General features: G+C 39.7%; 1 protein-coding gene across 2 annotated transcripts in view; it reads right to left on the reverse strand.

The window, feature by feature from the left end:
• The window catches only part of Atf6 (activating transcription factor 6), a 169506-nt gene that overhangs the window by 132918 nt on the left and 11318 nt on the right, over nucleotides 1–25270 (reverse strand). For both annotated transcript variants that reach the window (XM_075989061.1, XM_075989063.1), the window contains exons 2-7: nucleotides 23130–23206; nucleotides 20976–21063; nucleotides 20166–20272; nucleotides 14719–14845; nucleotides 13718–13921; nucleotides 5142–5362 (exon numbers count right to left, since the gene is read on the reverse strand). In XM_075989061.1, the coding sequence (XP_075845176.1) occupies nucleotides 5142–5362; nucleotides 13718–13921; nucleotides 14719–14845; nucleotides 20166–20272; nucleotides 20976–21063; nucleotides 23130–23206 (824 nt within the window). The remainder of the gene's footprint in view (nucleotides 1–5141; nucleotides 5363–13717; nucleotides 13922–14718; nucleotides 14846–20165; nucleotides 20273–20975; nucleotides 21064–23129; nucleotides 23207–25270) is intronic.

Below are 25270 nucleotides of genomic sequence, written 5' to 3' on the forward strand. Positions count from 1 at the left end.
AACTGAATATATGTGGAAAGTACAAATGAGTCAGTGAATCCATGATGACTGTCAACCTTCAGATGCCCAGTGACCACATACAGTCTATAAGAAAACAATGGCCTCCAGCTTCTAAACACCATGGCTGTATATAAAAGCTTAGGATTAGAAGAGGACTTTCCACCACTTACCTGCGCCTGTTACAGATAACCCACTGGAATAACTCAGAATAATTCTGTTGTCCACATGACATCCTACCTTTCCTAAAAGTTGGTTCTTATGTCTACATTCAGTCTCTGCTTTTAGTATACCCCTTGAGCAGCCAGTATCTTAAGTTTAAAAACAAAAACAAAACACTTACTGGCAAACACCAGCATTGTAGAGCTCTGCCCAAAAGCGGGCAGAGCCAGCTGCCGAAGCCACCACAAAGGTCCTAGCCGTGCTACTTACCAGGTTTTTGCTCATGTAGACAAAAAAAAAAACAGAAATTCACAGTAAAGACAGTTCCAGATGAGAAAACCTCTAAACATGTTCCAATGTGTTTTGTAATGTGTACAGGCTTAAGAAAGAGAGAAAATGTATATGGACAGTATAGAAAGAAATAGTTTAAAAATAGTAAAGTCTTTAAAGACAAAGTTAAAGCAATATAAAAGGAAAGAGCCACGTAAGACGGGAAATACACAAGGAATCTGGATCCTGGTATGTTATTGCGTTGATTCTGAATTTTTTGATTGCTGATAAGGAAATGACAGTTGCCGACAGACATGGGACTGAAAGGGGAATTGCTGAAACAAACGAGCCTAGATATTTTAAGAATGACTTAACCTTAAAATAGAACTCAAAAAAAAATGCATTGCTTTGGAGAAGTAATTTTGCTTTTACTTCCACAGAAAACAAGAGGCTGTAGATTCCTTCAGGTTTGATATGGATCAGGTTTGATCAGGGAAGATCTCCTGAATCTTGACAGGTGATATATATTAGTAAGGTTACAGCTGGTCTTCACAGGAGTTGGCCATTATTTCAGTTTTCTCAGATATCCCTAAAGATGCCTTTGCCTATAGACAAGAAGCAATCTGGAGAAGATGACACCCACATTCCCAAGAGATAGCATGGGTGGTTTTGGTTACTTGGTGGGTTGTGGATGTTTGTTATCATTTAGGGAAATATAGGAATATAGAATAAAAAGACAACTATTAATCTCAGATATTTTGTCAAATGTAAAGCTATTTTTTATTTTTATTATGAATTTAAAGTTATTTTTGTTATACTGAATATATGTTTCTACTCTTGTTTGGGGTACTGTATTATGCAGCGCATTTAAATGCAATGTATAATTAAGAAATGAGATTAATAGTTAATCTATAATAATCAAACTTATAGTCACATTAGGTATGTTTTCCAGGTTAAACAGGTATATTTTAGACAGATGATTTTCAAACACTTCAAAGACCTAAAGAATATGGCATTTAAAATGTTTTGTTAATATAGGGTTTTTCATGACAATGAGACACATTTACTCCTGACAGCACCAATTTACTTCAGAGAAGATGATGGGCATCAAAGAAACTCATTATGGAGTTTCATTGTGGCAGGGTTAGTCACTAGGCAAAGAAACTGCTCTTGCCTTTGACTGCTGACAGTATGCTGTACAGACTAGGCAAGTGGTAAACAGGAAAAGGCCTGTTGAACTTTGCCAAGACAATGCAAGACAGTCCTTTGAGATTCCTGCTTCACAGAAGTCTCCCAGATATTCTGCAGGACACAGAGGAAAGTGATTATGAATTTTGCCAACACAAGGTAAGACAGTCCTTCAAATTTCCTGCTTCAATGAAAAGTATACCAGATAGTCTAGGCCTATAGGCCAAAGATGAATGCCCCAACATTGCAGAGGAGCTTTGGGTGACTATCCAGGCAGCCAGATGTCTCTGTTTTTAGGTAAAATTACATCCTTCTGGGGTCTTTGATGGAGTTAAAGACTAAACAGAGTCATATTTTCCTAAGTTATGATAGAAAGTAAATTACATATAAAACTTTGGAATCACTAAAGTAAGATAGATAAAGGAGATTTTCTCTAAATTTACTAAATACAAATAGACTGAATATTGTAAATATAATTCTTACTTGATAAGTGGTTTTGTTATATATTATAGTTTACTATGTTAAAGTTAAAACATTTCTTTTTATTTAGACAAAAAAAGGAAATGCTGTGAAATATTAGTTTTAGAAGTGTTACATTAATGTTTTGGAATATTTGCTTAATGATGCAAAGATGTGTTGCATGCTCTTATGTTGCATTTTTTTAACTCTAGGAAGCTGTTACTTTGCCTACCTACAACACCTGATTAGTCCAATAAAAAGCTGAACATCCAATAGCTAGACAGGAGAGAGGGATAGGCAGGGCTGCCAGATAGAGTGAATAAATAAAAAGAGAAAAAGAAAAGAGAAACAAGAAAGGGAGAAAGAGAGGAGGATGCTAGGGGCCAGCTACCCTGTGAAATATTCCTTTATACTATGTGAATTATGTGTCACTGTGATTGGGTTAATAAATAAGCTGATTGGCCAATAGCTGGACAGATAGAGGTTAGGCAAAACTTGCAGAAAATAGAGAGCACAAGGAAGAAGAGAAGTTTCTCAAAATTGTGAGATGAACTTGCCATACTGAGAAAAAAATATCAAGCCACGTGGCAGAGCATAGATAAGAAATATGGGTTAGAAGCAAAACATGAGCAAAGGCATCAAGACCACAATGGGGACCCCCACAGAAAAAAAAAAACTGACCTGAACTAGTGGGAGCTCACTGACTCTGGACCTGCATAAGATCAATCTAGCCCTCCTGAAAGCAGGTGACAGTGGGTGGCTTGGGCAGTTTGTGTGCCCACTGGCAGTGGGACCAGGAGCAATCCCTAATGAATGATCTGGCTTTTTGGAGCCCACTTCCTACCAAGAGAAACCTTGCTCAGCCTAGACACAAGGAGGAAGGCCTTGGTACTGCCTGAACATGGCGATGTGACAGAATTCATTGACTCTCCATGGGAGGCCTTACCCTCTCTGAGGAGTAGATGGGAGGAGAGAGGGGAAGGTGGGGAGGGAGAGGGAACTGGGATTGGTATGTAAAATAAAATAAAACTTAAAAAGAAATAGGCGTTAATTTAAAATGTAAGAGTTAGTAACAAGCCTAAGCTACTGGCTGAGCATTTATAATTAATAATAAGTCCCTGAATAGTTATTTGGGAGAGGTTGCCAAGACAAAGAGAAACTGCCTACACCACCCAGCCACAAGCCAGCTTCAGAGTAAGAAAGGTATATAGAATAGAGAATGATAAACCCAGAGGCAAAAGGTAAACAGGATAATTTAAGTTAAAAAAAAAAAGCTGGCTAGAAATAAGGCAAGCAAAGGCCGGGCATTCATAAGTAACAATAAGTCTCTATGTGTTTATTTGGAAGATGGGTGGCAGGCCCCCTCAAAGATCAAAGAGTAAAAAAACCAACAATAGGACCAGACTCCTGAGCCCTTGTTCCTGCCAGCCCCACAGTCACCCTTCAGCTCTGACCAAGATGATTCTTCCACATCTCTGAAAGGGACCTCCCCAGAGGGGGGAGAATTCAAGAGTTTTGGTGTTAAAAGCAGATGCTATCCCCTGCCCCATGTGGAAAGACTGGCCTGATAGAAACTTAATTATATCCCCCAAGGCTGGGGGCCCTAAGCAGTTTGGGGGATACTCATACATGTCCTAGGAGTCACATCTTACATGTAACCCTGTTCTTTTTTTTTAAATTTATTTATTTATTAAGGATTTCTGCCTCCTCCCCGCCACCGCCTCCCCTTTCTCTCCCCCTCCCCCAATCAAGTCCCCCTCCCTCATCAGCTCGAAGAGCAATCAGGGTTCCCTGACCTGTGGGAAGCCCAAGGACCGCCCACCTCTATCCAGGTCTCCTAAGGTGACCATCCGAACTGCCTAGGCTCCCCCAAAGCCAGTACGTGCAGTAGGATCAAAAACCCACTGCCATTGTTCTTGAGTTCTCAGTAGTCCTAACCCTGTTCTTATTAGTCTCAGTGATAATAAAATATCACTCTCTAAGAAAAAAAAAGTCTCTATCATTTTAAACCTTTTTGGTCTTCTTGAAAAGCATACTCTTTACTTACTGGTTATACTTTTTAAATGAAAAAAATCACAGATTACTTTTTAATTTTTGCTACTGTCATTCTTTTTCTTACTATGGAAAGTTCCCCATGTGCTAAAAGGAAAGAAAAACAGCTTCCATAGCTATCTACATCTTTGTGATATTGCTTCTGTGCCCACCAGGTGCCAGTTTTAACTCATTATGTCATTTATTTGTTACTCTTAAAGACTAATTTTTGACTGGACTCAGAATTTCTCAGCGAGAACTGCCTATGTCTCTTGGCAACCTGTTCCTGGTGCTTTTGACTTCCTGCATTCTTTTGGCCAAGGGTTTCGCATATTCTGTGCCTCCTTGTTTATCTTAGGGCGCTGCTGCTCCAGGGCAGCGCATCAGTGTTTGTGCTGTGAGACACTGAATCCTGGCTGCTTTACCCCGGCATTCTTGCCCTCTTTGTTTAAGGGCTTTCTTTTTTTTTTTGTTTTTTGTTTTTTTGGTTTTTCGAGACAGGGTTTGTGTCGTTTTGGAGCCTGTCCTGGAAGACACTGTCTTCTTTAGAGAGATTAAAATGTTTGCAGATCCTGCTAACTCTTTTGTGCCCCAACCACCAAGGCACAGTAAGTACTATGTGACAGTCCAGGAATATCTCTCTCTCTCTCTCTCTCTCTCTCTCTCTCTCTCTCTCTCTCTCTCTCTCTCTCTCTCTCTCTGTCTCTCTCTCTCTCCAATAACTAGGTTGAGAATACTCGGACTGACATCCACAATGCAGCTGCAAACAAACTTGCACTTCCTCTCTCCAGTTCTCCTTGGTCTGTAACAAGAATGCCCCTTACTCAGTAGCTTACTCAATACTCACCCCTTACTCAATACTCAATCTTGATATCCACTGTTCTCTATATCTGTATAAACCAAGGGACTCTTTTTCTAAACAATGGATACTCTACTCACTAGATATGTTTTGCTACAAATATTCACAATATTGTCAGCTGGGATTACTGCTATACTTACACAACAGAAAAGTACATTCACAGGTAAGTACTTACATCTGAACCCAGACTTCTTGTGGTGCTTTGTAGGACAGGTTTAGGCATGGAAAGTTTTCCACTCACTGGACTGTTCACCACAGGGGCTGGCACCACGTTCACCACATGGTTAGGTAGCTGTGTGGCTCCTCCAGCAACAGCAAGAACTGGCTGAGCAGAAGGCAGCACTCCAGGGGCCTGAAGCTGCACCATAGTAGGCTGAGAGAGCAGAACAGTCTGACCTGAGTTAAGAAAAAACAGGGAATCAAGTGGTGCACAGCTATTGTGTCAGGGAGCAGTCTAACACTCAGTCTCCTCTAAGACAGACAGATTAATCCTGAAGAACTTCACACGGTAAAATAAAACATCACCAATAGCAACACACACTAAGGGGGACTCCGCAGCTGTGTTTTTAATGGGACCAACTAAGTTCATCCTCTTTGAGTCATCATTAACAATCTTTACTTTTTTTAGAGACAGGGTTTCTCTGTGTAACAGCCCTGGCTGTCCTGGAACTAGCTTTGTAGACCAGGCTGACCTCGACCTCAGGGATCCGCCTGCCTCTGCCTCCCGAGTGCTGGGATTAAAGGCATGTGCCACCACTACCCAGTTAACAATCTATTTTTAAGTCAGATATGGTGATACATACCTATAGTCTAAGTAGCTGAGAGGCTGAGGCAGAGGACCCACTCAAACCCAGGAACCTGTGGATCGTTTGGACAGCACAGCAAGCCTCAATTGATAAAAGTAAAAAAGGCCAGGAGAGATGGCTAAGTGGTTAAGAGTGTTTACTACTCTTCAAGAGAGTCCAGATTTGATTCACAGTGTCCACGCTGAGCAGCTTACAACTGCAACTTACAACTACAGGAGTTTTGACACAATCTTCTGGCTTTTTCAAGTGCACACACATGTGCACACACACACACACACACACAATTTAAATTTAAAACCTTTTTAAAGCCAGGTCTGATGATGCAAGCCTGTAATTATAGTCACTATGAAGGTTGAAGTAGGAGAATCACATGTTCATTAAGACCCTCATCTCACAAAGTAAATAAAAAAAGGACTGGGGATGTAGTTCAGTGGCAAAGGGCTTGCCTGCATGCACAAGGCCCAAGGTAATTCCCAGTACTGAGGGGAGGAGGCAAAAATACTCACTAGAAACATAAACAAACCAGGCAGTAGTTCATTTTTATCTTCTTCAATATAAAGGTCACGGAGTCTATAATTGGTGATCCTAAAGAAGCTAAATAAGAAGGTGAACCCAAAGAAAAACATATAGTTATCCTCCTGGCTATGGGAAGTAGACAAAATTGCCGGGCAAAAAATTGGGATCTTGGGGGTGGGGTGGGATGGGGGTAAGGGGAGATGGGGAGAGAAAAGTGAGAAGGGGAGGATGGGGGAACTTGGGGAAAAAGGATGATTGGGATAAAAGAAGGTTGGATAGGGGAGCAGGAAAGCACAAATCCTAGTTAAGGGAGCCACCTTAGGGTTGGCAAGAGACTTGAACCTAGAGTGGCTCCCAGGAGCCCAAGGCGATGTCCCCAGTTAGTTCCTTGGGCAGCTGAGGATAGGGAACCTGAAATGACCCTATAGCAATACTGACGAATATCTTGCATATCACCATAGAACCTTCATCTGGTGATGGATGGAGATAGAGACAGAGACCCACACTGGAGCACCGGACTGAGCTCCCAAGGTCCCAATGAGGAGCAGAAGGAGGGAGAACATGATGAGCAAGGAAGTCAGGACCACGAGGGGTGCACCCACCCACTGAGACAGTGGAGCTGATCTATTGGGAGCTCACCAAGGCCAGCTGGACTGTGACTGAAAAAGCATGGGATAAAACCGGACTCTCTGAACATGGCGAACAATGAGGGCTGATGAGAAGCCAAGGACAATGGCACGGGGTTTTGATCCTACTTCATGTTCTGGCTTTGTGGGAGCCTAGCCAGTTTGGTTGTTCACCTTCCTAGACATGGACGGAGAGGGGAGGACCTTGGACTTTCCACAGAGTAGGGAACCCTGACTGCTCTTTGGACTGGAGAGGGAGGGGGAGAGGAGTGGGGGGAGGGGGAGAAGGGTGGGAGAAGGGGGAGGGAAATGGGAGGCTGGGAGGAGGCGGAAACTTTTTTTTTCTTTTTATCAATAAAAAATTTAAAAAATATATATATAACAACAACACATAACAAATTTGTTGTCATACCTACATTTTCCAACGTTTATTAGTTTCTATATGAATTTTTCTTATTTTAAACAATAAATCCTTTAAATTATATTTACAAATACATATATATCCAAATATGTAGGAAAGAGTCAAATGCCAAAAAAACCCAAATGAGATAGAATTTTAGTTAACAGACACAATGGCTATCTATAAATAATACCAACCTTTCCAATAGCTGCCAAAGCAATGATCTCAACTCTTTTCCTAGTCTTTGCGGTTGCCACTATCTTAAACTTGTGTTCATTGCCGCGTACTCCACTCACCACCCTCAGGAGAGCACGGACAACTCATAACACAGATCTACTGAAATGGTACCCGCCTGTTTCCTTCCCCTTGACAATTATATAAGGTATTGAAACCCTTGCCTAATATCTGTGTCCTTTGGCTTTATCTAGCTGAATAAAGGTACTAGCATGACCAGAAACTTTAATTCAGTATAAATTTATAATTCTTCAAGGACAACCAGACATTTTATGTTCAGGCAGTTTAAAATGACTTATAAAATTCAGTTTCATATTTCAAAGGGTTGGGAAAAACTGAAAATCAAAATACTTTCAGAACACCTGTTTGTTGAGAACATCTGTCTTGGCTAAAAAAAGATCACATTTATAAAATTCTTTGTTTCAGTAGCCTCAAAAAGCAGACCAGAAGTAGAATTCAAAAGTCATCATTTTTCTCAATTCATATATTAGAACTTATAAGTAGTAAGTTTGTAAGAAAATTTTAAATTAATTGCATAAATTTGAAATTCATACAATTTAGTGGTGGATAGCATTGCTAAATATGTTTATCTTCTCGTTTCCCCTAAACTGACTTCTGTTATAAAATAAATTCGCCTAAAATGGAGAAATGGGTTAAAGGTAGTTTATGAATATATAGTCAGGCCAGAAATGTAAAAAAAAAGTAATATATAAATAATAGATTAACAAGGACTGTGTTTTTAACAACACTGAATAAGACATTAAGTCAAGCTGGTATTAAAAAGATAGACTTACTATAATGTAAAAACTGAAGAGAAGAATTTCTTTTTTTTTTTTTTTTTTTTTTTTTTTTTTTGGTTTTTCGAGACAGGGTTTCTCTGTGGCTTTTTTGGAGCCTGTCCTGGAACTAGCTCTGTAGACCAGGCTGGTCTCGAACTCACAGAGATCCACCTGCCTCTGCCTCCCGAGTGCTGGGATTAAAGGCGTGCACCACCATCGCCCAGCAAGAGAAGGATTTCTAACTGCATATATTTACTTCTTGGGCATTAGAGTTTGAACCCAAGGCCTTGCACAAGCCAGGCAGGTCTTCTACCACTAAGTCCTGGGGTTTTTGAAACAAGATCTCATGATGTAGCTCAAAGCTGGCCTGCAACCTGCTATGTAGCCCAGGCTAACTTCAATTCATAATTCTCTAGCTTCAACCGCCCAAGTGCTGGAATTATAGGTACACACTACCATGTCCAAAAGTACTCTTCTTTAGCTCAAAGAGACAGCTCGGCCATATAAGATAATCATGGTGTCTGTGGGTTTCTATGGACTGTGAAAATGCAGAATGAGAAAAGACTATTACGAATTCAGCTATGAATTTGTATTGGGTATAATAATGGATGGCTATAAATCCAAGCACTTGGGAGACAGAGATAGGAGGATTTTTGGTTCAAGAGCAGCCTTGGACTATGTATTAAGATACCATCTGAAAACCAAAACAATAAAAAAATCAAATAAAATTAATTTATAGTTTATTAACAAAAGATATAGCCATAAAATTTTGAAAATAATTGTACAACAATAAATGAAATAAGTTATTAGATTTACAGTAACATCTTAGAACAAGTAGAGATGTGATGCCTTGCAAAATGCTGTACGGCTACTGCTTTTCCTCCAGCCCCACCACCCCACCACACAGAACCACTGGCACACACCAACACTTGTAGAAGAGAACAACGTTCGCAGAAACAATGCTCCATGCCTTCTAAGCTTAAAATTGTGATTATAGAAAAAAAGAAAGCCTTCTTCCTCTAAACATTGTTCCAAACTTCGAGTCTATTCCAAAGAACAGAGGAGATAATAAAACACATTGAATTACCTCAAAGAAAGGATCAGACCTATAGACCCAATTGTAGATTTAAAGCACTGGTAAATAACACTGTGAATATTCCTTAAAACTAATTTTAAAAAATAATCCAAAACTGGACCTGGCAGTATAGGCCTATAATCCTCATTATAAATCCTATAATCCTATCCAGGATAAAAGGATCACAAGTTCAAGGTCAACTAGGACTACAGAGGGAATTCAAGGTTAGCCTAAGCAACTTACTGAGACTCTGTCTCAAAACAGAAAGTGAAAAGAAGGCTGGGGAATGTATAGAGTTCAGTGGTCTGGTAGAGAACTTGCCAAGTATGAACAGGGTCTTAGGTTCAATTCCCATTACTAAAAAGAAAGAAAAGAAGGAAGGGGAAAGCAGGGAAAGAAAGAAGAGAGAGAATCCAATTTCACTGTCCCCTGTCTCACTGTCCCTATGTCCCAGCCAAGAGAATTTCATCTTATGGAGATAGGATTACCAAGACAGTCTGTACAGCAAATACAACTCATGCCCGACCAGGCCACTGCTGCTTCCTTTACTTCACGCTGTATTTCAAGCTCTTACACCCTAAAGTCCCCAACTGTCTTCACTTTATCAAGGGTCTCTAAAGATTTTAGGCATGTTCAAGTTCAAGACAGAACGGCAGGAACCACTAAATTTCTATTACAGTCTATCCAAGAACAAACGGCTCTCATAGTTACTTGCTAATTGCTGACCAGGCCGAAGGCTACAACACAAAGGACTGTTTGGGGCATTCAGCAGTTAACAGCTGAACATAGGGACTGTTCCTGGTGTGGAAACACATAAAACAGAACACACCAAAGGGTGGTTTATCAGTTTGGAACACTCCAAATCCTCTCTAGTATCACAGGCAAATCCCCTTAACGGACGACAGCTGGGTTCAGTGCTGAATGATACGACCACTGATCTTCATGATCAGTTCGTTCTTTTTAACTTTCTTCAAAGATTGCAAACTACATAGCAACCATTTAAAAAATACCTACTTTGTTTTAACATACTTGTGTCAACTTGGTAAACATTTCTTTGCACCAAGTTTTCTCATCTATAAAATAAGATATTGATACTTATCCTGAGAGATATGTAACTATTAAATAAGATAATGTATTTAAGCCCTTAAAAGAACGTCTAGCACATAACAACAGCTTAGCATACATTATTATTCTACGTAAAAGTAGCTTCCATGTACTATCAACTCATTAGTCCTCACACTTGGTATGAAACTATTTATACAAATTTAAATCACAATTAAAAGGCAGAATTCTGAGAAAAAATGATTACATTTCATCATTTTAGAAGATTAATTAATTATAATATATAATATAATTAATTACTAAGCCTTGGCCAGCCAGACAAGTTAGCTTCACTCTACCATCCTGCTTACAAAATGTTACTCTTTATGCATCCCCTAATTTCAGGGATTTGTGGTATCATCAAAAAAGGCTAAGACAGAAACATAGACGTCACCAAAAAGACTTTCCTCTCTGCCCTTCACGGCCTCCCTCCCCCACACATGCCCACCATCAATTACCGCCCCGTACAATGCTAGGCTTTGTAACAGCTCTATTCCCATCCTGGTTCTCCATTTTCAGATAGTCTGGGCTTTAATCATCTTTCAACTGCTCTACTTACAACATTCTTACAAGGCACAGAAGACTTAGAAGCAAAAATATAGAAAAACAATCCAGGTTGGCAGAATTCAAGAGACAATGCCAGGTTAATTAGACCGGCACAAAGTTCTATAGCAAATAATGAAGCTATATTATAAAGTTAGAAAACTAAGTTGGAACCAAATTGTGAAGCACTTTAACCCCACATTAGAGAATATGGACTTAAATCTGTAAGCATTACATCTCTGCCATTTTTCTTTTTTGTCCATGTAGTATATGTATGTTTTCAAGTGTGTGTACATGTGTGTTGAGGCCAGAGGTTGATGACAGGTGTCTTCTTCAGTGGCTCTCCACCTTACTTTTTGAGACAGGCCTCTCCCTGAAACTGGACCTTATCAGTTAACTAGGCAAGCTGCTCAGTGACCTCTAAGGGATCTGCCTATCTCCATATAGGCACTAGAGTGTCTTACCCAGCTTTTTATGTGGGTGCTAGGCACCTGAACTCAGGTTTCCCATGCTTATGTGAGAAGCGTTTTACTGACTGAGCAATCAATCGCCCCAGCCCTTTCTTCCTCTAATTCCACTCTCAAATTAAAATAATAATAATATATGAAAGACGTACATTTAATCTACAAGTTAAAAAAACAATACCAAAATCCATAGATTACATTATAAAAACAACCTATTGGCACATGCTCAAAAAAAAAACCAAACAGTCTTCAGATCATGTGAAATCACTGAAGTTCAGAATGGATGATTTTAACCTCTGGAACTGATAAAATGCTTGGAAAAGAATAATTTGGTTTTTGCTATAAGTAAAGATCTTAAGTCAGTAGTGGTTGCACAAGCCTTTAATCCTGGCTCTCAGGAGGCAGAGGCAGAGGCAGGTAGATCTCTGGTCAGCTGGTTCCAGGCCAGGACAGTCAGGACCACAGAGAAATCCTTTCTCAAAAACAAACAAACAGAGATCCACCACTCAAGCATAGCCAACAGTTTAAAGCCAACTGACTCTTGAGGCTACCCCCTCCTTTACACATGGCCATATTAGCACCAGACTTAGAATTTTATACATGTTTTAATAGCTGTGGGAACTGTAAGAAGGTTCTTCATGAACTCAAATTCTTAGCTTTCAGAAATACACAAATCATTTTGAGGTCTTGGCAAAAGATTTAAGAACTATTCCTAAAACTCTATATATGAATATACAGTAAGTCTTCTGCCTTATTTCAAAGAGTTTATCCTAAATGGAGGAAGGTATTTCAAAATATTTTATCTATCAACATTGTTCTTTTATCTGGGAACCTTTTTGTTTAGTTCTTTTTATTGATGTCTAATTGCCCATGATCATTTAATAAACAAGGTTAATACACAAGATCGAATTTATGAAGCCTCTCTCATTGAAACCATGCTCCAAAGAAACGAGCTAGCTATTCATAAATGCAAATACAGCCATAAAAGTAAATTAAACACCAATGTTTACTTACAGATGCCCTATTAACTCCTAGTGCTAAATGTTGCCACTAAATTCAATCCTGAGAAATGAGTACTGCATAAATCTTCTCATAGCCATGTGCACAGAGATCAGTGCAAGACAATGATGACGAATCTGCCTAGGAAATGTCCCATAACTCAAGATTACCAAACCCTCAAATCTGAACTTCTTTCCATAGTAAACTTTCTTGTAGACCCAAGTACATGAGGCCATCTGGTGGGTAAAATACAGAAAAACACCAATTCTGAGCTAGCTGGCAGCAGTCAGTTCAAAAACCTAGTTCAATGCCTTGCTTACCAAACCACACAGTCTCCTCAGAAATTAAGAGCCAGAGTTATTGCTCAACACATACTTGATTTGAAATGGTCCTTATTATTTTAAATCCTAACCACCCCTCAAAAACAAAACAAAGCAAAAAAGATCATAGTTACAATAATCTCAGAATAAAGTAGCAATACAAACAAAATCTCCCAAATTTTCTTCATTGTAAATGATTTAACAGTATCAAAAGCCTCAGACAAGTGTGGTGCACACCATTAGTCCCAGGACTCAGGAGGCAGAAACAGGTAGATCTCTGTTGATTTGAGGTCAGCCTGGTCTACTTATAGAGTTCCAGGCCACTAAAGGATACATAATGAAATTCTGTTTCAAAAAAGAAATAAAAAAGCATGGGGATCATGGGAGATGGTAGAAGGGGAGAAGGGAGGAAGGGAAAGGAGTGTGTGTGTGTGTGTGTGTGTGTGTGTGTGTGTGTGTGTGTGTGTATGTATGTATATATATATATAATATTATATTACATTATATTGATATATATAATCATTTAAATAAATAAAACAATTTAAATAAAATAAAATTTTTATTTTAACGATTTTTTAAAAATAAAAAGATTTAAAAAATAAACTAATTTAAACAATTTAAAAAGAAATCAACAAGAACAAAAAATACAGATATTATCCCAATAAAATCTGTAAGAAAAGAAGAGGCAACAGATGTCAGTGACCTGCAGAATCCTGTCCCCACAAAAACAGGAACTACATTAGTCATCTCTGCAAAAGCCTCAGATCCAAGGAAATTCCTGACACCATGGTGCATGCTCAAAAATTATAACCCAAATTAAAATAACTCACGTTATATAAGCCTTAGTGCTTTCCAATAAACACAGAGCACCATAGTCTACACAGGTACCTTTAGTGGGTGCAGGCTGTATGCTGATGATCGATTGCTGCTTTGCCAGTGGCATAAGGGCTGGGAGTGTCTGAATAATGATGGTTTTTGCTGGAACACTGGCATTTGTTTGAGTCTTGGGTGCTGCTGGAAGTAATAAAGGCTTGGGCTGAACTGAAGGTTTTGAACTCATTTGATTTTTTTTCTTTGGAGTCAGTCCATGTTCTGGAGGAAAAAACAAAACAAAACCTCAAATCAATCTGAAGAAAATAAAGAAAACATATTATATTATATTATATTATATTATATTATATTATATTATATTCTTTCCTCTATGTGTTATCTTGACTTCTAAGAACAATCATCAGTGAGTATAAACCAGCCATTCTTTACATGACTGGACTGAAGAAAGCCCTCAGTCTGGGATCGTCCTTTCTGCAGCTTTGGGAAGGGGGACCATGAACTGGTAGGGATGATGCTAAAATTACTGAATAATGAATGTCTAGACTAGCATGAGGTAAGAGTCATCACCTCTCACGTTCAGTCTCTTTCCCAGGACCTTCACAATCTCTCCTGAAGATGACAGAATCTATGTCTATTTTAAGTGTATTTCACCTGTGAAGACAAGGCCCATCACAGAAGATTTTATTCCCTTGTCTTCTTCACAGTAATCATTCAGAACAACAACTATATATACTCATTTAGGGGCTGGAAAGATGGCGCAGCACTTAAGAGTACTGGTTGCTCTTCAAGAAGACCTGAAATCTAGAACAGCTTACAGCTACCTATAATTCCAGTTCCAGGGGATTTGAAGCCCTCTTTTTGTGTCTGGAGGCAGGAGGCACACAGTTGATTCACATACATAAATGCAGATAAAACACCCATATACATAAAATAAAATGACACACTAATTTAAAAATATAAGCCAGCTTAATATATGCTTAATCCAATATTTACCCTTTAAAAATGGAACCTACGTTATCTAAAATAGAAATAATAGAAATTGGGAGACAGACAGATACCAGCTTTGTTTCCAGGACCAATGACAGGCTTGTCTTCTTTGAGTGGCTCTACAGAGGAGGGGCTGTTACAGCTTTCACCATATAAGGAAAGGGGAGACTGGGAGCTGGAAGACAAATCAAACTCCTCCTGCAGCAAAACACAAACAAATTGATGTCCATGAGTACAATCTTCGGGCAACAAATTACTTAGGGAACAAGAGCATATGAGAAGCATGCAGGACAACTTACTGCGAGGATAAGGTACAATATGAAGCGACTACTGATAAATCAACTCTCATCAACCTCAAGGATGTAACTCAAGTAGCATCTGTAATCTGTATACTGCACTTGTGTAGTAAACAGAAATCGTTCATCCGTCTCTCCACTTTGTCCCACAAACTTCGGAGCTTACTTAGTTCTTAGTCATACAAACATTTACTTATCATCATAAGGCTAGAGCTTCAATTACTATACTTTCCCATTTATTTGCTATTCTTGCAGAGGACACAGGTTCAGTTCCCAGCATCCACTAGGTGTCTCACAACCACCTGTAACTCTAGTTCTAGGGTATCTGACATCCTCTCCTGACCTCTGCAGACACTAAGCAAACACATGGTGCACATACATATATGTAGGCAAAACACTTCTACATATAAAATAAAATTATCTAAAGCAAAAATCTTAAAAAAAAAAAGATGGGGGAGGCTAATTGACAATTGAGAGTTTCTCTGTCATAAAGACTACAAATTTGGCAGTTAATGGGGAAATGAGATCAGAAATACCAAAACCCAGCAAGAGTTTGAAACTTCAGAGCTGGGGAAATGAGTCACTAAAGAGCTTGCCCTCTCACACTGCTAGTTCCAGTGCTGGGAAGGTGCAGACAGGAGGATCCCTGGGGCTCTCTGGTCAGCCACCCGATCAGTTAGGTCAAGGCAAATGACGCTGTCTCACACAGGTGAGGTATTCCTGAGGAACCAGCCTCCTTATACACCAGCACACACGTAGGAACCGCAGAACACAGTTTAATATCTTAAACATGCAACTGATTCTTGAAAATAACACAAAAATGACAGCAAATCCATAGAAAAACTATCAAAAGACAAGAATAAACAATTTATAGAAGATCAGAAATGCATAATGAAAATGTTGAGTTTGAAAATAATCAGTAATCAAAGAAATAAAAATAAAACAACAACAAAAAACAAGATAACATCAAGCATTAGCAGAAAAGCTCCAAGGCCCCCAAAAACTGCTGATGAGCCTGCAGAGTACCTGCGGCAACTCCCAGAGAGCCGAAGAAGCTTGTCAAAATGAGTGCCTGTGGCCTGCCACCCGCTTTTTCTATTCTTGGACATTCCTCCCAAAGGAATTCTGTGTGGACACAGGCCCACAAGAGAATATTTTCTTCATGATATGGGTAAAATACAATGAATGCTTATCAAAATATGCAGTTAGATGCAACAGATTTTATGTATATAGAGCAATATGAATTAATCTTTAAAAGTAAAATCCAGGAATGTGGTTCACCCTTTAACCTTATCACTCAAATGGCTAAAGCAGAGTATCATTAAGTTCAAGGCTAGCTTGAACTTCAAAGCATAAGTTTGTCTCAATACCCAAAATATAAATTAATAATAATAAATATTTAAATAGGAGACCTAATATAATATCATTTGCATAAATTTAAAATGTGTGCCTGTAACTGAAATAGTTAGGAGAAAAATAAATCTTTTAAGAAATAATATTGGCATAAACATTTTGATAATAATTGGAGAAACATAAAATTAAGCCTGTATCTTATAGCACATATAAGATAATTTCAAATTAATCTGAGATCTACATATTAAAAATAAAACCTTATGAGAAATTTGTAATAATACATAGAAAATATTTCTTCCTGAATAATTTAACCATTAGCCACTAGATGGAGCTGCAGGACCACCATCCATGCCTGGGGGCCATGCCAGAGCACCAGAAGGATAGGGAGGGCGTTCACAGGGGAACCCTGTGATCTGAGAAGTCAGGGCAAGTGAAGCAATGGTCCAGGAGAGAGACTTGATGTAAGATGGCTAAACACAACGGAAATAGTAAAAGATCACAGGAGCAACAGGAATAAATAACCACAGCAATGATTATCTATAATCTAAATGAAATGGGCAACAATGAGCCCGCGCTAACACAAACAGGCAAATGAGTAATACAAATAAGTGTGCTGAGTTCACTCCCAGAACCCACATGGCAGAGTCTGCCTTAAACACATTCCCCGTGACCTATCCATGAATGCACACATACATCATACATATACACAAAATAAAAATGGAAACGTTCCTTTTGTAAAAACAGGACCTTTTCATGATTTTAAAGTGCCTTTTTCATAAAATGCTGGCAGCTAGCCAAGAGAAAAAGAATAACGTCATAGCTGCGTGTCTGGCGGGAGCTCGAGTTAACTGAGGTGACCATCACCACTGACGTACAAGCTCAAGTTGTGTCACCACACTGAAGCTTTAGCATCAAAAATAAATGAGAAGACAGATGGTGGGTGGCTTGTGCCTATCACCTCAGCTCTTGGAAGATAGAGGCCGGAGAATCAACTGAAGGTCATCTTCCACTAACTAGCAACTTTAAAGTCAGCGTCAACAGATCCATCTCAAAGACAAAGCAAAAGCAAACAAAAGGCAGACACAGAATCCTATCTGTGACATTCCTACCACAGATACAAAATCTGAATCCAATCCTGAAGAAACGCCTGGCAATCCAAGTGACGGGTCATTAAAGCACAAAGGTCAAGAAAGAAGAAAAGTAAAACAGTAAGAAAACTACATACGACATGGATGCTTTTGCTGGTCTAAAGGACAGTACTGGGGAATCTGACACAATCTAAATGGGGGCTACACGTAAAATTATTATTATATATCAATGTTTAGTTCCTTGTTTTGATGGCTGTATTGTTAAATAAAAAAACTCTTGTTCATAGGCGGGAGACGTTAAAAGTATCTGGAGTTCAGTCCACCGGGGGCAACCACCTCTCAAATGGTTTAGACAAAAATCTCTGCAAAATATTTTCAAATTTAAGGTTACTCCAAATGAAAAGACAATGTAAGCAAGATAAAAAAGAATAAAAACATAGCCTGAAAGTGGTGACACACACCTTTAATCTCAGGAGAGAGGCAGAGGCAGGTAGATGCCTGAATTCAAGGCCAGCTTGGTTCAGAATGAGCTCCAGGACAGCCAGGGCAACAGAGAAAGAAACCCTGCTTAAAAAACAAAAACAAAAAAATCAATAAATAAGTAAACATTAGAGAATGTCTTTATGAGTGATAAAAACCTTTTGAAAAACAGGAGAAGTAAATATAGAAAGAAAGGAGGAAGAGAAGTAGAAGGCAGAAAAAAGAAATGAGGATGAAGAAGAGTATCAATAATAATAATAGCAGTACTAGTAGTAACCATAATAATAAATATGTTTTTATTTATAAAATACACATATTTATATTTTAGTCTATATATTTATTTAATTATATATTTGTTTGTTATGTGTTATATATATTTTATTATATTATATATTAATACTTACATTTTATATAAATATAGAAATAAAAACAATAAGCAATAGAAAACCAGGCTGAGTATACTGGAACACATCTTTAATCTTAGCACTCAGAAGGCTGAAGGAGAAGGATCTCCACAAGTTCAAGACCAGCCTGATCTCCAAATTAGTTCAGGCTAGACAGGGCTAGACACTGAAACCCTGCCTCAAACACAAAACAAAAAAAAAAAAACAAAAAAAAAAAAAAGAACCCAAGCCAGACACAGTGTCACATTCCTGCACTGAATCCAGCCTGGGCAACCCAGTAAGACTCTACTTTTAAAAGAACTCTATAATCCCAGCACGCGGGATGCTGAGGCAGCAGGATCACATGAATGATGCCACTCTTAACTTGACAGGCTCTAGAACTGCCCTGAAAACAAATCTCTAGGCATATCCAGGAGGGAGCTTTGATTATATTGAGCTGGGAAGACCCACCCTAGATGTGCGTACACAGAAAACAAGCAGAGCCGAACATTCGAACATTCATCTGTCTTTCTGACCAGCTACAACGAGAGCAGCAGCCTCACTCCGCAGCTACCATACGTTCCCTTCCAAGACAAATGCAACCAAAATAAACCTTTACTTTCTGAGTTATTTCGGGTAGGGGTTCTGTCATGGCAACAGAAAAAGTCACTAATACAGCCCTATGGTTAGATGCTGTCTCCAGAGCATAGCCCAGTGCCGCAAAGCGCCCAGCACAGGACTGCATGAGCCGACAGCGGCTCTCAGAGGAGACTCACAGGGCTCAAGCTAAGCGGAGTCTGAAGATGAGAGGTGCAAAGCAAGACAAAAACGGCTAGAGGTAAACATGGGCAGATCTTGAAGGACTCTGCACACAGAGGATTTTAATGTCATACTTTAAGTATCTGGAAGTTATTAAAAGGTTACAAGGCAAAGAACTTAGTCAATTTTATTTTAGGAGATTCATCTTTAAAGATGACTCTACCAACAAAGGTTTGGAGAGTTGGTAGGCAGACCACCAGTTAAAATCCTAATGTCTTTTATCCTAAGGTCAGATGATGATGACCTGGAAAAGGTGAGAAAAAAAACCTAAGAAATAGTAAGTGAAAAAAGGGCTGGAAAGATGATGATTCAGCAGGTAAAAATGCTTGCCATACAGGCCCGAGAAACTTAGTCCGATCCCCAACATGGGAGAAGAAAGAACCAACTCCTGAAGATCGTCATCTCCTGAAGGTCGTCATCTACACACACACACACACAGAGAGAGAGAGAGAGAGAGAGAGAGAGAGAGAGAGAGAGAGAGAGAGAGAGAGAGAGAGAGAAGGGGGAAAGAGAGGGGGAGGAAGAGGAAGAGAGAATAGAATCACCAAGATTTAGTAATTGGTTAAATATAGACCCTTCCAGAATAAAGATACCTCAATTTACAACAGATAAAACATGAAACATTAATTTGACTTTTCTTCTTGTGTTTTACCTTTTTCATATTTAATCAGGTACTTCATTTTCTTGACCTCAAAGCTGAGACAGACACACTCCAAAGGAGCTACCAGATTTTTGTAAAGATCTTAGTACATGCCAAAGACAATGGTAGGAGTTCCTGAACTAAACAGATCATATCTCAGGTTCTGTGAGCCAGGAATTATAAATCTTACATTCCTCCATGTCCTTAAAGAATGTATACTCTAGTAGAGAGGAAAGGGAAGTACAGAAAGAAAATATACAAACAAGCAAAGACCATTAGACACTAAGAAAGTAAGAACAAAGGGGGGTGAGCCAAACCTATGAAGCTAACAGCCTTCTCACTCCCAAGAGTCCCTTGTCAAGTCACATTTTCCTCAGAGGAATAAGGTTCCTTGAAACACGTAATGTCAGCTGCCTCCCCCATTAGAACCCAGTTCATCACAGTAGACTACCCACTTACGGGAACATGCTGAGTTGACGAGCAGGAGTCTACGGACTGGGGAGATGAGACGGAACAACTTGAGGAAGCCGGAGAAAGAGGCTGGGGTTCTACCTTAATATCTTTAACTGAAAGACATGGAGAAAAGGTTTTACACTCAAATCCATACCAATGCAAAGCAATGAGTAAAAAAGAAAGTAATGGTCTCTTAAAATTCTATCAGCTGTGAGGGGAAGGTTACAAAAGTGTGTCGTTTCAATGAGAAACTCAGGATCAGCAAACAGTGTACACTTCCACTCCTGTAGGAAGCTGCATCTGCACTCGCTCTCAGGAGAGCCCAGACATACATGAAGGAAAACACTCACACTCATAAACTTTAAATTTGAATTTTTAAAAATTAAATTAAACATTAAAATCCAAAGTAAACTACTGTAAAACTGCAGTTGAACTCTCTGTTCAAATAATAAGGGTTTTATGGTGCGGTGATCTGCTCTGAATGACAGACTGTGACAGGTCTATCATTACATACTAGGCAACCAACACAGGAGACAAATACAATGTTTCAGCCAATTTCCTGTTCTATCTGTTGCCATTACAAAGTTTGGATAACCTGAAAAATACAGCATTAGCCAAGTTGTGCCCCTTCCTCAGAAGAATGTACATCAAATGCAAGGAACCCCACTATCAGGATCCTAACTGCTGGTAACCCTAACCTCATCCTTTTCATTTCATAAACTCTGTTGGCCAGGGTTTTCTGAACCACTTAATCCAAGTATTACGAACTATCCCAAGAGTCTGGTGGGAGTGTTGAAGGGTGAAGCCCATCCTTACCTGAGCAGAAGTGGCTACTGGAGCTCCAAATGTCGGATTCCCAAGGCATTAAATCCAAATCAAAGTTAAGATGATCAAAATGATTTTCCTGTAGGTGTCATACCAGCAAATGATTAAAACAAAATACATGTAACTTGGAATCAAACCATCAGGCAGTTTACTATGAATAACATAATTGCTACTACCCTATCTAATAAAAAGAATCTAAGGCAGCCGGGTGGTGATGGTGCACGCCTTTAATCCCAGCACTCGGGAGGCAGAGGCAGGCGGATCTCTGTGAGATCTAGAAGAGCTAATTCCCGGACAGGAACCAAAAAAAAGGTACAGAGAAACCCTGTCTCGAATATCCCAAAAAAAAAAAAAAAAAGAATCTAAGCCAACCACTTCACACTGCAAATGCATTTTAGAGAACCCAGAGATACAGCCATTCTGGCTCACGGAAGGACAAGAACAACTAGAAGAGGTAACAGACTCCATGAGTCAAAGATTACTGAGATTTACTCTTTTCTGTGAAAACAGACTATTTAAGATTCACAAAATGGTGACAATAAATCTCACTAATCTTTGAGTCATGGAGTCCGTTTCCTCTATGGCCAACTGTGGCACAGGCTTTTAATCCTAGCACTTGGGTGGCAGAGGCGGGCAGATCTCAGTGAGTTTGAGGCCAGCCTGGACAAGCTCCAAAGCTACACAGAGAAATCCTGTCAAAAATAAAATAAAATTCACAAAATGAATCTTTTGCCATAGAGAGATCCAGATCCAACAAGAGAGATGTTTTAGATAAACTAGTCCAAACAAACAGTTATTCATATCCTCTCCCTGTAAAAGAAAGAACACAAACACAGCCAAAAACAATGCAGGTATTATGAGGGTGGTAAGTACCATTAGACAATGTTCTTCCCCACCTCTCTGTGGTTCTCAAACTTCTAAAATCTTTATAAATTCAACAAATAAACCCAAAACCCATTTTTAAGACCAATAAGACAACTCAGCAGGTAGCGGTAATAAAGAATGAGGCAACCAGATATATATATACATTAATATATATACATTAATATATATATTAATTAAAAAAAACCTGGGGCTGAAGAGATGGCTCAGAAATTAAGAGCAATGGCTGATTTTCCAGAGGTCCTGAGTTCAGTTTCCAGCAACCACATACATGGTGGCTCATAACCATCTATACTGAGATCTGGTGCCTTCTTCTGGCCTGTAGCATACATGCAGACAGAACACTGTATACATAATTAATAAATTATGGGAGGCAGGGGCAGGTGTATCTCTGTGAATTCAAAGCTACACTTCATAGCAAGTTCCAGACCAGCTAGGACCATATAATGAGACCTTGTCATAAAAAAAAAAAAACTAAGTCATTTTAATGGCTCAAAGAATTACAATAAGCTTTTAAAATTAATTTAATTTTATTTTATGTAGATATGTTTTGCCTGCATGTATGTCTGTGCAGCATGTGTGTGCAGTGTCTGCAGATTGCAGATCCTCTCAAACTAGAGTTATAAGCAGTTGTTAGAGGCCATATGGGTGTTTAGAATTGAACCAGGGTCCTCTGAACGTGCAACCAGTGTTCTTAGCCACTAAGTCATCTCTCCAGGCCTCCAATAACAGTTTTTATATAGTTCTCTGAGTAATCACAAGCAAAGGTAAAAATATGACTAATTTTTAGAGCTCTTAAAAAGGAAGCCGGTAAGCTTGACTATATCTATGACTCACCGTGCTTCTTATTACTACTATTCCCACGAGCCGCAAAGTATCTAAAGATCAAGGAATAGGACTCGGTGCGGTGGTTCAGCCCTAGAACCCCAGCACTCAGAAGGCTGGGGCAAGAGGACTACTAGGAACTGCAGGCCGGCTGAGACACACAGTAAGACCCAGACCTGCCAAGATACAGAGTGAAGCCTTGTCTCCAAAAGAAAAAGAAAAAAAATGACTTTCCCAAAGTCCCCACCCCTAGGACTAACATATGCTAAGCCAACAAGTCTTATCAAACCAGCACTCAGGAACTTTATAGCTCTGTATTTACTGACTGCAAAGGAGCTACTAACACTCCTAATTGATGATGTCTTTTAGCTGCCAGCCTAACTACTGTCCTGAAGCCCTCGTGCATTAATCACTCACTATTTCTCCTCCAGGACTTACGTAAGTTTCATTTGCTGCATCGAACTGCACCTCATCAGTATCTGTGAAGTAGCCCAGCTCAGCAAACAACGTAGACTCTGGAAAAAAGGACAAAGAAAGCAGCTGTCACTCATGAGCCCAGCAGTGGGACAACTCTGCGCCCTGGGGCAGATCTATTAGCTTCCACTGGGCCCTGCTACTGCTGACAAGCTCGAGCAATGTGAACATCAAGAGAACGTGGGCTTGGCGCCCCAGAACATATGAAAAAAGTTGGGTACAGTTGTACATATCTATAATCTGAGCACTGGGGAGGCAGAGAAAAGTGGAGCCCTAGCGCTTGCTAGCCACATCAGTGAACTCCAGCTTCAATAGGAGACTGTCTCAAAAACAAAACAAAACAAAAAGTAGAAGTGTGACAAGATGGCTCAGCAGTAAAGCATCTGCAGCACAAGTCCGATGACCTGAGTTCTATCCCCAGAAGCCACACAGAGTGGAAGGAGAACTAACTCCACAGGGCTGTCCTCTGACCTCTGCACACGCACTGTGGCACGCCCACCCTCACTCCAACACACACACACAAGAAAATTTAATTGAAAAAAAAAAACGATGGAACTGACTGGAGAAGACACCCAACATGAACACACACATGTACATGCACTCACATGCACACAGACACACACAGAGGAACTGACTGGAGAAGACACCCAACATGAACACACACATGTACATGCACTCACATGCACACAGACACACACAGAGGAACTGACTGGAGAAGACACCCAACATGAACACACACATGTACATGCACTCACATGCACACAGACACACACAGAGGAACTGACTGGAGAAGACACCCAACATGAACACACACATGTACATGCACTCACATGCACACATACACACACAGAGGAGTAAGAGCACATATAAAAGTCTATGTAAATAATAAAAAGACTCACCTAAATTTTGGTAAGTTGAATCTTATTCTAATTTCTAGTGAGGTTTCCTTATAAACCAAGAAAAATATGGACAAGAAAAGATTCTTCAATAGTCTATATTTTAAAAAAAAAAGTTTAGAAGGATCATGAACTATAGGCTCAATGTCCTTTGTTTATAGCTACTGTCCACTTATGAGTGAGTCCATGCCACAGTAATCATTTTGGGTCTGGGTTACCTCACTCAGGATGATGTTTTCTAATTCCATCCATTTGCATGCAAAATTCAAGATGTCATTGTTTTTTACCACTGAGTAGTACTCTAATGTGTAAATGTGCCACATTTTCTTTATCTATTCTTTGGTTGAGGGGCACCTAGGTTGTTTCCAGGTTCTGGCTACTGATGATTATCTTAAATATCACCACAGAACCTTCATCCAGCATCTGATGGAAACAGAGGCAGAGACCCACATCGGAGCACTGGACTGAGCTCCCAAAGTCCAGTTGAAGAGTGGAAGAAATGAGAATATGAGCAAAGAGGTCAAGGCCATGATGGGTTCACTCACTGAAACAGTTTACCTGAGCTAACAGGAGATCACCAACTCCAGCTGCACTGGGAAGGAACAAGCATCGGACCAAACTAGTCCCTCTGAATGTGGTTGACAGTTCCATGACTGGGGCAGACTGAGGGGTCACTGGCAGTGGCACCAGGATTTATCCCTACTGCATGTACTGGTTTTTTGGGATCCTAATCTTCTGGATGGATACCTTGCTCAGCCTAGATATAGTAGGGAGGGCCTTGGACCTTCCACAAAGTAATATGCTTACCCTCTCTGAGGATTGGATGGGGGTGGGGTGGGAGGGTGTGTGGAGAGAATGGGAGGAGGAGAAGGATTGGGAACTTGGATTGGTATTTTTTAAAAATCTAATAAAAAAAAAGTTTAGAAAAAGGTCAAGGAGCTGACAAGGCCCAATACTTGCTACAATCTGTAAAGTTTCCCTTCCCTAACACTTGAAGAACTCATTAAAAAGAGTTTCCCAGCTCCAGGTCCTCCTTTGTACTAAACTCCTGCAGGGATTTCCATCCACTCTACTGCCAGCCCACTGATCCGTTTCTAGCAATCTGAATTAGAACAGCACCCATAGGTGAAAACATGCGAATGCTGAGTTCCCAGTTGGTGAACTGTTTAGGAAGGATTAAGAGACGTGGCTTTGTTGGAGGTGTGTCAC

Source organism: Microtus pennsylvanicus, chromosome 10 (genome assembly GCF_037038515.1).
Source record: "Microtus pennsylvanicus isolate mMicPen1 chromosome 10, mMicPen1.hap1, whole genome shotgun sequence".
NCBI lineage: Eukaryota > Metazoa > Chordata > Mammalia > Rodentia > Cricetidae > Microtus > Microtus pennsylvanicus.